This window comes from Perca fluviatilis, chromosome 2, assembly GCF_010015445.1.
Source record: "Perca fluviatilis chromosome 2, GENO_Pfluv_1.0, whole genome shotgun sequence".
Classification (NCBI taxonomy): Eukaryota; Metazoa; Chordata; class Actinopteri; order Perciformes; family Percidae; genus Perca; species Perca fluviatilis.
The window spans coordinates 36799633-36812601 of NC_053113.1; the positions used below are offsets into that span (position 1 = coordinate 36799633).

At 39.7% G+C, this 12969-nt stretch overlaps 2 protein-coding genes across 2 annotated transcripts in view; both read right to left on the reverse strand.

Annotated features, from left to right (window-relative positions):
- rpa1 (replication protein A1) overlaps window positions 1–8645 on the reverse strand; it is a 32854-nt gene extending 24209 nt beyond the window's left edge. The window contains 12 exon segments of the mRNA XM_039818908.1: window positions 554–690; window positions 2980–3172; window positions 3497–3565; window positions 3702–3804; window positions 4594–4708; window positions 5920–5994; window positions 6176–6264; window positions 6445–6499; window positions 6502–6552; window positions 6924–7002; window positions 8009–8056; window positions 8478–8645. Coding sequence (XP_039674842.1) covers window positions 554–690; window positions 2980–3172; window positions 3497–3565; window positions 3702–3804; window positions 4594–4708; window positions 5920–5994; window positions 6176–6264; window positions 6445–6499; window positions 6502–6552; window positions 6924–7002; window positions 8009–8056; window positions 8478–8507 — 1044 coding nt within the window. The 5' untranslated portion in view covers window positions 8508–8645.
- Window positions 8646–10063: 1418 nt separating this feature from the next.
- Window positions 10064–12850, reverse strand: serpinf2b (serpin peptidase inhibitor, clade F (alpha-2 antiplasmin, pigment epithelium derived factor), member 2b). The gene is made up of 9 exons (XM_039789268.1): window positions 12797–12850; window positions 12604–12678; window positions 12306–12332; window positions 11913–12156; window positions 11595–11738; window positions 11241–11429; window positions 10908–11050; window positions 10564–10768; window positions 10064–10416 (listed from the first exon to the last, which is right to left on the reverse strand). Exons 1-9 carry the CDS (start codon window positions 12848–12850, stop codon window positions 10064–10066), a joined length of 1434 nt encoding a protein of 477 aa, XP_039645202.1.
- Between the last annotated feature and the right edge of the window lie 119 nt (window positions 12851–12969).

A 12969-nucleotide genomic window follows, 5' to 3' on the forward strand; every position in this document is an offset into this window, starting at 1 on the left:
AACGCTGTGCTTCCTGTCAGAAAGGGGGGGGATGGTGGCAAACTCAGCAGAGTCCCTCTGAGCCACAGGTAAAAATTAACTGCAGGAGCACAGCTCCTTCATCACCCAGGGAATACAGTCAACATTCACATATGCCTCTGTTAAACACTGCGCACATTATTTAATGCCATCGCTTCTCAAAATGCTGAACAGTGATGTGAGGCAAATGTGTTGAACAACCTCTAATTAAACACCTTTCTGAAAATAATGAGATTCACAAAGGTCACATTTATTGCAGGCTTTTTGTATTGTAGGTACTCATGTCATTGTGTTCACCCACTGAATGTGTAAATCTAGCTTATGTTTAGCTAAAGTATGTTATACTAAATGGTTGTTCTCAGATGATTAGCTTTGGAAAGAAAATTGTTCTGAAGACAAAGCTTTACCATTACAATAAGCAGGTCTATGCATTACAAGGTTGGTTTTGATTTTCACTGGCCATTAAAAAAAGCTCCAGACACAACACCTCTACCCTATTACACGTTTCACTCTCCATCTAATGGCTAAGACTCACTTCTTCTCCCCACAGCGTGACAGTCACCAGCTTCCCAGACATGTCCATCAGGTTGACCGTTCTCTTGGACACTTCTCTGTTGGACTTGGTGGTGAGGCGGGTCACTTCATCCACACTCTTGCACACTCCAATCACATCTGTAAAAAAAAGGGGAGTCTGCATTAGCAGCAGACACTGGATCCATTTTTCTATTCCCTAGGGTGTTCCCTACCATGATATGGCTTAGGCGCAGCACCCAAGCCGTTTTGGGTACCACCTAAGCGGTGAGCATCAAAACTTACTAATAACTTTTAGCAGAGCTAATAATTGTAGTTGGTCCCCAGTGGACTTTTTGTTTAGCAAGTTGTTTTTAAGCTTTTAGAGTGTTTTATTTATTATCCGCTTTAGCTTTACAACGTTTTAGACACAGATATGGTCATAATAATGGTCCTAAATAATGTGAAATTACATATTCTTTATTGAAAAACGTACCATTTTCTTGAGAGAGGACCCCTAAACCCCCTGCACCTAAGTCTTCCACAAACCTAGGGAAAACACTGGATAGCATTAATATACAGCTTAGTCTTGAGGAGACTATGACCACATTATTTTCACCACGAATTCCCCCGATTGTTCCCAAATATACATATCATAAATATTGATTGTGGTGTTTACGCCCACAGGTCACTCTAGGTCCCATGGCTGCCGACACAAATTGGCTCATGGGAAATAAGGGATTCATTTATTTCAAATCAGGTGTGTGAGGTCACTGGCCTGCGTACTGGGCACTTACATCCATAATGTAGGAGAGAATCCATGAAATGGCCGGCTTTAATTGTTTCCACCGAAGTACTTCATCAAGCATACTTTTTTGACTAATGCAATCAAGCATGATAGATGCCATTTGTTTGTTAAGGTGCAATAGTGGCATCACCATCATTACTCATTGTCTATAAACCCCCTCCCCCGCTGAGTAAAAAGGATTTTAAATGTATTAACCATGATGGAACAAAACTTATCGTTTGATGCCAACTGGTAAGCGGGAGAGAAATGACTCAAGCAGCAGTACAAGCTGCAGTCTTCATTAAAAGAATTACAAGCAGACTCCTTATTACTACTTCATTTTACCTGTGACAGCAGGGTCTCATTTTCTCATCGGCTTTGCCACAGGGCCCAAAGTCAATCTGCACTACAGGCTATTACTGTCATCAGTATTATTAATACCACTTTTATCTCTCTGCTCGTATGATGTAATTACCTTAACCTCAGAGCATATCCGGCTCTACTTTCTGCTACAAACTTTATCCTCTGCTTATGATAGCTTATTATTGGCTGCTTGGGAACACCTCAGTAGGAGCTGGGCTCTGAGCTTCTGTTGGTTGGCAGTGCTTTTTTGCAACACACTATTGCTTAAGAGAATTATGATGTGTTTAGGCCTCATAGAGCCCAAGTCCTCTATAAAGGAAAAACATTGGCACTCATAAACAGGAATCATAGCAGATGCAAACATAAGCTACCCGTAGTTTGGTGCATGGTACATTCACAGAGGGGTGATGACTTTAACAATCCCCTGTGCACACCCGATGTTACACAACTCTGCTCTCTGTACATTAGTTTAGGGCACTAAATACATAAGACAACATCAAAACTAATGTCTCATAAAATGGGCGAAATGTGGCAGTGTGTAGTAGGGCTTGAAAGGTTTCTCAATAGTAAAAGTCTAAATTAGTCTCAAATAATGTATTGGTCTCACTAGCATTTGTATACAATATTTTACAGTGCAAGATAAGACTTTTTTTGTAAGAGGGGCTGGTTGGGAAGAATAAAAGGGGCTTCAACTATCCATATTAAGGCCCATTAAAAAAAAAAAAAAAAAAATACTTTGAGCCGGCTTCAGAGAAAACAAGCCAAATAGGGATGAACAGATCCAATATGTATATTCCTCCAGCACATATTTCATCCGGTAAGGACTGTAGGCTAGATTTTGTTAACATCTTACGTGGCCAGTCCTTAAATGTTTTATTCAGCCGTTCTTTGTTATAACATTTAACTTAGAAGGTTTAAAGCTGGCAGTACCACTCATTTATTCCATCCACTATCTCACTCTATACATATCTAAAAGCACCTATAATAATTGCCAGCAGCCAAAACCTTGTGCTTGGAGGTCTGTGACCTGAAACATTAATTGAACTTTTCTAATAAAGACATCAGGTTCGAGCTGAACTCTGCTAAATTTCAGGGCTATGTATAGGGCTTTATGTCTTATTTTTGACAGTATGCTATGTCTTTGTATATATAGTTGGGGCTGCAGGCTGTTCAGTATTTTCATCTTAAAATACAGTAAGGGAACATGAGAATAAAAAAACATAGGTTACAGTGTTCTGGGGATTTAAGGACACAGGTTAGGTTCAGAAATGCCTGTGTAGATCATTACTTGCGCTCCTTACCAACGATGGCATCTTTTTCTCTGTTCTCCAGGTCACCGATAGAAACAAAGTCACACTGCATCACAGGAACATCACAGTCATCTTCACAGGGGATGATGCTGGACTCTCCATTGAGAGTCATCTCATAGTCATTCTTCACTGATGTGTACTGCTTGTTGGCAATCTTCAGGGAGCCCTTGGAGACATAGTAGACCTGGCCCATACAGATGGAGGAACCACGTGTTAATCAGAGAGATCAGAGATGGGGAGCATTTAACCTGACTGAATGGTGCAAACAAGATATGACTTTAGACAGTCGGGAGGATCAACAAAGGCTGGCAGATGATCATAAGCCGCTTATTGTATGGCTACAGTGCAGGCAGAGGACTCATTCATAGTCTCTGTGGTTTAACTCACAAAGTACTGGCAGCTGTTGATAGAACAGTCTGCGGCCAAATCCATCTTTTACAGCACAGTGAAAAACTGTTTTGACAGATAATTACGACAAACTGAATCATTATCTGGAGGAGCGTCTCACCTTGCCAACCTCAACAAGGCTGAAGAACTTGTCCACCTCTTGGTTGAAACCAGTCACACGTATCTCTCCCTGTAATAAAATATAAACTGTGGTTAATATATTAAAAGTAGGTCAGGGACAGCACAGGATTTCAAACTCATGATATTCTGTTAATTTACAAAAGCATAAAAAAAAAAAATAACAGTGGGACCACAGTAACACTCACACTTTCATCCACAATCTCCATGGAGAAGAGTTTGCCATCACCACGAGAGTTGCTCCATGTACGGATGCTGCTCTTGTTGGTTACACGGGCACGGATGGTCCACCTATCGGACAGAGAAAAGTCTGAGGTTATTTATGTCAGCATTGTTCATTTGAGAGCCCCTCATGGACCCAGAATGTAACCCTACATACACATTATTATAGTATTAATTTATGCTTTTATTCACCAACCTCAACCCTTTTAACAATTTGCCCCTTTGTGGGCTTTAGACACTTATGTACGTTGCATTGCAGCAAACTCAAACATTTTAAGCCTCCGCGATGTAACTTTTAGAATGAACAATTTTTTCCCCGGAAATACACTGGTCGCAAATAGCTAGCTGATAGCAAATGACGCATGTACTCCAGCATTGCTCAGGACCGGAGGAAGCGCAGTGTTAAGTGTGAAGATGTGTGGATAAGAGATTCTCGAGAAAGCTGCAAGTAGCACAGGACAAGCAATTGAATTGTACCGAACAGGCACGTTCCACTGCACTAGTACAGATAAATGCAAAAAATATTTCCTAAAGGCAGAGTTGATTCAGCATTTCTTGGATAGTCTTGACAATACAAAAGCTTAAAAAAAAGATGTGGCAGGACTGTTAGTACTAGAATTGCATTAAATTATATTGCCATTCATGATATTGTGCCTACCTTCTGTTGTCTTCAATTTCTAGCTTTAATATGCAACACTTCACATGGTTTTGCTGGTGTGTTTCATAGGTTTTTGTTGCATTTACTTACACTGGTTTTTTTTAACAAATTTATGCAGTGATGGGTTGTAACTGTCCCAAACGTGGCAAATACACAACCTTCTGACATGGCTTTTCCCACTGACTGGGTTACATACTCACTTTGACTGATAGGGGTTGAGGCTGGCAATGGGCACAACTTTGGAGCTGTCCCCTGGAGTACTGGGCATAGCAGATGGGGCCTTCTTCCCAAAGTCTCTATTGAAACCTTTGTTCCCTGTCGGAGGAATAAAGAGAGAAATAAATGATCCATGAAGAGCAGTGATGGAGAGAAGTCAAGAGAGTGGCACATACATTATTCATCAGAGACAAATTACAAAAATCCAATTTCTTTGGATTGCAACTGCTTGGTCACTGTAATTATCTCACTCCATGAGGAAAGTTTCATAAAAGAAATACCTAACGAATGTAAGTAAATTCACCACCGTTGGCTCTCGAGTCAAGCAAGAGGAAAGAATCCTACAAGAAACAAAAATCTCGTCAAGTTGGTGGAGATGTGTGATACAGCATTTTGGTGAGGATGATTCACATTTTGCAGAATCAGGGCAGAGTGTGAAATGCTATAACAAACTGGAGCTGCTCTTCCCCAGGAGAGCTGTGCTGCCTGACTTTGAGATTTGCCGTTTGAACAAGCGCCGCACATTTGATTTGTGTGCGTCTCACGTGGAGGATTAGAGTTCAAAGTGTCCACTTAAGTCCTCCCACTTTGCCAACCACTGCACTTCTGGAAATTAAGCCCCCAGATCAACCAGCACACACAGAGAAATTAACAATGACTGTGCTGATGAGGAGGGTGCTTGCCACAACCTCGATTCCCACACGGCAGATTAGAGGGATGAATACCTGCTATGACCCAAACTAGAAGACTGCAAAACCCCTCTGACAGCCGGATTGCACATCTCTGCTGGTCCAAGTTATTTGCGTTGCTGTGATCCACTGCTTATCTTTGACATGAACACATTTGAAAAATAAATCTGTTTGTTCATGCGGTTAAGATACACTCTCCAGGTGCTGCTATGCATTTGTTTGTGTATTCTACTGTGCGTAAAAAAAAAAAATCAATGATTGACAGGGACAGGCAGAGACAGCTACCCATAGACACATGCTCATAGTTGTTAACGTTTATGATACCAACCGTTCACATGAAAAAGGGGAGCTACGGAGAATTTTGAGTGTCGGTAACAATGAAAAAACTCTCAAGAAAGGCTTGAGAAAGCTAAAAATGAGTGTTTCTCAATGGGGCTGTCAAAATTGCTTGTGTTCTGTAGATCTCTGAGTCACATAAACTATAAAAACAGCAGATAAATGCTGCCCTCTTGTGGTTATTGATGAACTAGTTTGTGCACAGTGTTTTCAACAAAAGGTAAATTCAGAATGTTCACCCTTTTCAATTTGTGTTCAAGAGTTAAAATAAAACCCTGCACTCGCCTTCATTTCTATTTTGCTGCTGTAGTGGAGGGCGGTTTTCAGGGTTTGGCGCTGACTGCGAGCCTTTGCCCTGACCTGCAAGGAAGATTTGACATTAGTATTAGCCTGCAGTGACACTGTGACTTGATTACTTATGACTGATGTATATGTAAATATCAATCTCACTTCATAAACATATTCACTAACCACTGCTTCAAGACAAACATTAATTATTCAGTAAGTAGCCAATATTATGAAATGTGATTTGAAGGCTTACCCTCAGTGTAAGGAGTGGGTTCACCTATTCTTCCAGCAACATCTTCAGCACTCTTGATGACTTCAATTTCCAAGATGATCACTACCCGTCTGTAATAACCGCAGAAAATAGCATTGTATCCATTTAGTTTTGGAAGACATTTACTAAATTTGCTTATTATTATTATTATTATTATTATTATTATTATTATTATTATTATTAACACAACTATACAGAAAGTGGGCAAAATCTTGATATGAAGATAATAAATGCAAAGAAAAACTGCATACCGTTTATCCTTCAGTATATTAGTTACATGCTTCTTGAGAATGCATACGCAGTTCGGGCCAGTCTGTTCTCCTCAGCCATGAAGTTCAGCTGCGTTGAGAGCATGAAGGCTGCAAATGTGTAGAAAAGAAAATAAGACAGGCTGTTCATTCAAGAGAATAACTGCTTCTAAAACAGCCAGTCTGCAACCCTACCCAACCTACATTACATTAAATGGCAACCACATTCACGTTTTAAATAGATAATACCTATTTAGGAGATCCAAGATCCAGAAAAATCTTTCAATATGGTTTACCATCTGAATACTGGCAACCACATTACTATTTGTTCATAAACAATCAGAAAATTAAACCTATAAAACCAGTCAAAACAAACACCAATATTTTGCAATAACTTGTTTTACATATCACATTGTCTGTTAACGATCCAAATCTGCTTTTTTTTTTATTATGTACTCCAAAAGAAGAAAAAAAAAACTTACAGGACAGTGTGTGCACTCCATCGCTCATCATCACCCGAAAGCGAGGTAGACCGCTTCCTCCATCAATCTTGCGGATGTTCTTAAATAGGCGATATACAAGTGAAACGGTTCAATAAAAAAAAAAGGGTCGTCTTCCCAAATGTAATGTTTGTCTAATCGTCTGATTCTGCATCCTATGACAGCATTTATTTATTTTTATTTATTATTTCAGGACAATGCACATTTCATGAACATGTACAGCAGTACACTAAAAAGTGCCAGATTGTAGACCAAGGGCTTTCCATCTTGTAGTCCATTAGGCAGGTAGAAATTACAATAAAAAGGACAAAAGATATACAGTAGTAACATTTGCTATATAAAACAGAGTAAAACATGACGAAAGAAAAGAAAAACAGGACAATTCATTAGTAAATGTTAAAACAGAGACACAATTCATAAGTATGCTCTACTGAGCTACTACAGTACAGCATACAAGTAGAGGTGACCCACGCTTGGGTAGCTCTAAGACAAAAAATATACAGTAATAACATTCGTTGTATAAAACAGGGAAAAACAGAATGAAAGAAAAACAAACAAGATAACGCATTAATTTTGTATAGTTTGATGTATGGTACATTCAAAGAAGGAAGTACATAAGATATTGCCTATGTTAGTCCATTCTATTTCCTTTGTTAAAACTCTTCACTTCTTATACAGTGAGCCGCATTATGTTAGGACAGAATCGGTTTCCTAGAGTCTCTCCTGTTGTTAAATATGTGTAGTGGTACCCAGCCCTTAAGAGCTACTAACTAATAATATTGTAGTATTTTCAATTATAGGTTTTGTGTCTTGGTCTGAAATGTAGCTAGTTTTAGAAGGTTTTCCACCCTGAAGATTCAGCTTTGGTTTGCAGAATGCTTTCTCAATCTGATTCGAACAAATGCAACTGTTGAGGAGACAAGGAGGGTGTGTGCGTGTGCGCTGTCCATTTTAGCTCAATTAATTGTTACCAAATACAGGAAAGGTTGGTGACGGTGATATAGCTAGTGGTTAAACGATAACGTTAAGAAAAGATTGTGTGATATTAGTCTTTTTTTTATACTCACCACCAACTGAAGCACTGCGTCGTTGCCACCGGTGCCATTTGATAGAGCCTAGAAACAAATGGTTAACGTTAGCGTTAACTGGTTAAGCCATTTGCGGTCAAGTTCTACATTCAATCATGTTAACGTTACAGATGGAAACATTTCGAAAATTACTCTTTTCTCAAAGATAACTCAATTTTATTATCTAACGTTAATTTTAAGTTCACTTTCTACTAATGTTATGTCTGACAACAGAGAGGTGGCTGTAATGTGTTGTCAGTTAACGAACGTAAACAACATTGCTAATGTTACATTAGGGTAACGTTAATTTCAGAAAGTAGCTAGCTAGCTCGGAGTGCAAACAAATGACTGCTAGCTAGCTTCTACAGCTAACGTTTAACAAAGACTGCACTTACAACTAACTTTGGCAGGTTTTCGTTTTGAAAATCATGTTTTAGCGTATTAGTTACACGGAAAAGCGTAGCCTTACCTCTATCGCACCCTCTGATAGCTTCGTCATGTCTGTAAGGAGTTGGTTTAGCTACAAAAAGACAACTTTACTGAAATGTACACTAAGACAGCCAACTCTATGCTTCTACCACTGACAGTACTCGGTGGATTGTGTCAGTGGCGCCAACAGCTTGGACAAACGCGCGAAGCGTCGTATGTGCTGTTACGGTTTCCGTTTCCGTTCACAGATCTGTATTCAGTTTGCAGTTTGTCAGCCCCTTGAATCTATCGATGGTAAACACTGTAAAACTGACCGGAGATCAGCTGCATAAATGTCAGCGCCAAACATAACGTGACGTCAGGCGCTTACTACGATACGTTCACAGCCAGAGGAAATTAGGAAGTTCAGAATCCACTTTGGATGGCTGTACATTTTTAATGATTAACATTGGGTTAATACCTTTGAAATATGGTATAGTGGATGCCCTTTTATTGTGGTCATCAGATTACGCTTATATACATCTAATTACCATTGACAAAATTAGTTTATGAGGAAATTATGCAATAAGTAACCTTTTCCCTTATTTCATCACAAACTCACTGTGGAAATAATAATTAACAATAACGTTACATAATATAAACAAAACGCCGGTGGAAAAACGTATTTACAAAAATACATTAAGTGACTAACTCCAATCTTTTGGTTAATCACTATGGCACCACTTTCAATCACTTTAGTCACAGAGATAAGGAAAAAACTGGTGGGCTAGGAAGGACCACCAAATACCAGTTACAGTAGTTAGGCCTACTTGCCAAAATACATGAAAGGGTAAGTCTATTAGCTACAACCACAAATCGCTGGCATTTGGATAAAAAAAGTGCCACTCATCTATGTTAACTTGCTACCAGCTCTCTACAAATGGCCTCCGTTTAATCTTTTCCCAGTTTTGTCAATGCATTCAGGGACGTCGGACTGAGGGAAAAAAGGAGACTGAGTACCAGGGCCCTCATGTGAGGAGGGCCCAAAAAGATGCTAGAATGAATAGCTGTGTGGGCCCATAGAAAATGCCTTTCTACAGGGCCCAGAATTTTGTGCTACGCCCCTGAATGCATTACAATAACAGTTCACTTCATTCAAGAAGACAATAAAACTCATAACCTTGACATGTTGTGATTCAAATCAATTACATTTATTAGGCCATTAGATGACATCTTTAAAAATAAATTAAAAAATTCAACTAGATACAAAATGATGCAGTAATGCTGTGACATTGGCCTTACATTTTGATACCTTTGAAATTTAAAGTTAAATCAATTAAAGATGAAGATTTGACCATGGGTGTAAACCATTTATTTTATCTAATATCCTGTATCTATTCAGAGTTGCTTGACCAGGACATGCCATCTAATGCAGCAAAACTGTAATATTTGTAAAGAAATATTTGTTTTTTACATGGGATACTCGGTTCCTCAGTGTGTTTATTTTACAATAAAACAAAGACATATATGAAGCATCTGTTTTCACACACACATTTTGATACAACTCTGTGATATTGTACATTTAATATGTACAGTCAGAGATCTTGGTCTGGGTTTTCCCTGGGACAGCAGTGCATGTATTAGTCCCTACTTAGGTGGGCCTCCAAATGAGCCAACATGATTCTTATCAATTGGGAATACCACTTTATCTTTGCTCCCGAATTCTCCTCTCTGCAAAATAGGAGCTCCAGGATTTGGGTTGTTAATGACACCCATGAAAATTGGTACTTGAGTCATATCATCCATAAGGGCAAACAAGAAAGGTTGGCTGAGGTGGAAAACAGGGTTAGATGCCCGTGAGATGACCACAGTGGTGGCTGCTGCAGCCTCTGCACCCTCCTCATTTATCTCCATGCAGGACTTATGCATCACACTGGAGACCAGCAGGGGGCCGTCTGCAATCCCAGTCAAGTTGGGACTGGAAAACATCCCTCCGAGGCCTAACACAGAGCAGAGGACAGAGTCAATTCAAGGGACAACATGTATATTATAGTAAAACATTTCATTGAGCAATACAAATTTGTATGTGTGGTGAAAATAACTACCATAACAAAGACCACAACAACAAAGAAATGATGAGGTCTTACCCAATTTGGTAAAAACCTCCTGTAGGTCTTGAGCATACTCCAGTTTAAACTTGGGGACTTTAACTTGAACAGCTCTCTCCTTGGGCAGACGATGATACAAGTCGGAGATATTCAGCTTTGTGGAAAGTGAAGACACATTCACCTGGCCGGACTGAGGCATGACCACCAACAAGCTCTTGGACTTCTGGAATGGAAATCGTGCTACCTGCACACGGAAGAAGAAATTGTGTTGTAATTAAACTGAGGTAATGTCAGGTACTTATGTATCTTTCCAAACTGTATGACGAGAGGCAAGTGTATTTTGGGGACAGTTATTAAAGCGTAAATGATGAAACAGTATTTACCTGAGCCTCCAGTTCATTATCAGTTATTAAACTCAGGGGATGTTTGGCATCTTCCATCACTTCAACGTCAACCATGTGCTTGTCGTCAAGATAGAACACACCTCGAGAGGAAAAGCGCGGGTCAAATCGAGCTTTCCACTCTCCTGTGGGTAACATGGGTCTCAGTTTTTAGCAGGAGCATAATTCCAACATAAAGTAGCTTATGAAAAAGGGAAACTTGCAAACGCAGGAGATTTCATAGGTTATTTCCACTGGGATCTTGGGAAATGAGTATTCTCAACATTTTGTTTTTTTAGAAAATAGGCTAATTATATGAATATGATAACATTTCACCTTTGAAATGAACAGCATTAATGAGCATGAGGAGCAGATTGGGTGGTAAAGAAGACAGGAAGCCAGTCATCTTTCCTTTTGTTGCATTTTCTACCCAGTCATTTATCTGCTGCAGGCTCTCCAAGACTGCTGGTACTGAGTCATATAAGCGCTGGGATTCATGGACAAAGTCTTGCTTTGGCTCAAACCCTGAAACACATATAAACACACACTCTGTCAGGCTCTACTACTCTTTAGGTCAGCACGAATAAATAAGAAAATAAATTATAAGAAAATGATTTTTTCTGCCTGCAGGAGCTGTGTAGTCTTAACTTTTAGTAGAGTTAAAAATTATTTCCAGGGAAAAATAATAACCTTGGCGCAGGAAAATACGTGTGGCAATTTGCAGGTCGCTGTTTCTGAGCTTCCCTAAGATACTATGCAGAGACTCGTGATAGCAGGAGAGAGTGTTTACAAAGAGATGATGCATCAGCAGCTTCTCTGTCTCATTTACTGCACCTGTAAAGAAGAGGGGTGCAATTATATGATGAGAAGGATGACAGTCTCCAGACGACTATAAACTTGGGCAAGTTGCTAGCACAATTCATCAGAGGTGGTAATTGCATATATGTTGAGAACAAGCTGTATACAGGTACAATGTGTCATGCAAAAACTGCAGCAGGACATGCATACCTAAAGCCAGTTGGGAGAGTGCTAATGATATGCTCAAAGGAGATATGATGACGTTTGGCTGCTCTGGCGTTGTCTCCAGGTTCTGCAGAAGCTGCACACCCAGTTTCTGAATGGCCGCAGCGATGGCCTCCCTGGCCTGTACAGACATACAAACTTGTTTTTCCTCTGATGAGTTCCCGTTGATTAGAGGTGATTCTGGGGTATGTGTAGTTCCTGGTGGTACTGCACTTTCATTTTCTACTTTCTAAAGGCAGGAATAGGAGAAGATGTTAATGTTATGGCAACAAAAAAAAAACTCAACTGTGACCGTCAACATATTGAAGAACACCATGTCCAAAGATTAGTTTAAGTAAAGTAATTATATTCACATAAGTTGACTACCGAAGATTTTACCAAATCTATGGGGGTCTGGAGGTCTGGCTAAAAAGAACAAAAGAAGGGTAGAAGCCTGGGAGAACCCACAAAGAAACAAAGCTGCGAAAACTAGACTACCAGACCTCCATCCTCAAAAGAAATAAACACAATAGAAAGAAAGCAACAGGAACAGACACACTGATGCAAGGGCTGCTTCAGTCTGACTGGGAGAGATACAAGGGCGCATTTTCAAAAATGTGAAATGACCAGAAAACAGTAACACAACAAGCACAATGTGCGGGGGCAAAAAACTTCCAAACTGTGTTTTGCCCCTAACCTCTCTGGGGTGGCTGGGCATCAAAGGAATGAGTGGCACCAAAGGGATTGAGTCATTTTCTGCCACCTCAGCATTCTGTTGAGAAGAAAGATAGTATAAGACAACAATCTATACAAGCGTTATATAACCAGCAGAGATTATAAACATCTAGCATAATCTTAAAAGTGATTTATAAGGAGTTTCAGTGCTTTACAGTGACTCCTTGGCTGTAGAGACAGATCAACAGGAGTGTCAGACGAAGGTCCATGCCCTTAGAATGGAACTGTAAAAGAGAGAAATTATGCTGGCTGAAAAAAAATGTGTGGCCTAGCTGGTCACTTTTATGAAACAAATATGCCGCTCGTGTATACAACCTCTTAAAACGCA

What these genes read in the sequence shown, in the direction of transcription:
- serpinf2b (XM_039789268.1), bottom strand. Translation starts at nt 12,850, where the DNA reads ATGGACCTTCGTCTGACACTCCTGTTGATCTGTCTCTACAGCCAAGGA. An exon ending in ACGTATTTTCCTGCGCCAAG is followed by an intron (nt 11,430 to 11,594) that starts GTTATTATTTTT and finishes TATGTGTTTCAG; the next exon opens with GGTTTGAGCCAAAGCAAGAC. An exon ending in GGAGGTTTTTACCAAATTGG is followed by an intron (nt 10,417 to 10,563) that starts GTAAGACCTCAT and finishes GCTCTGTGTTAG; the next exon opens with GCCTCGGAGGGATGTTTTCC.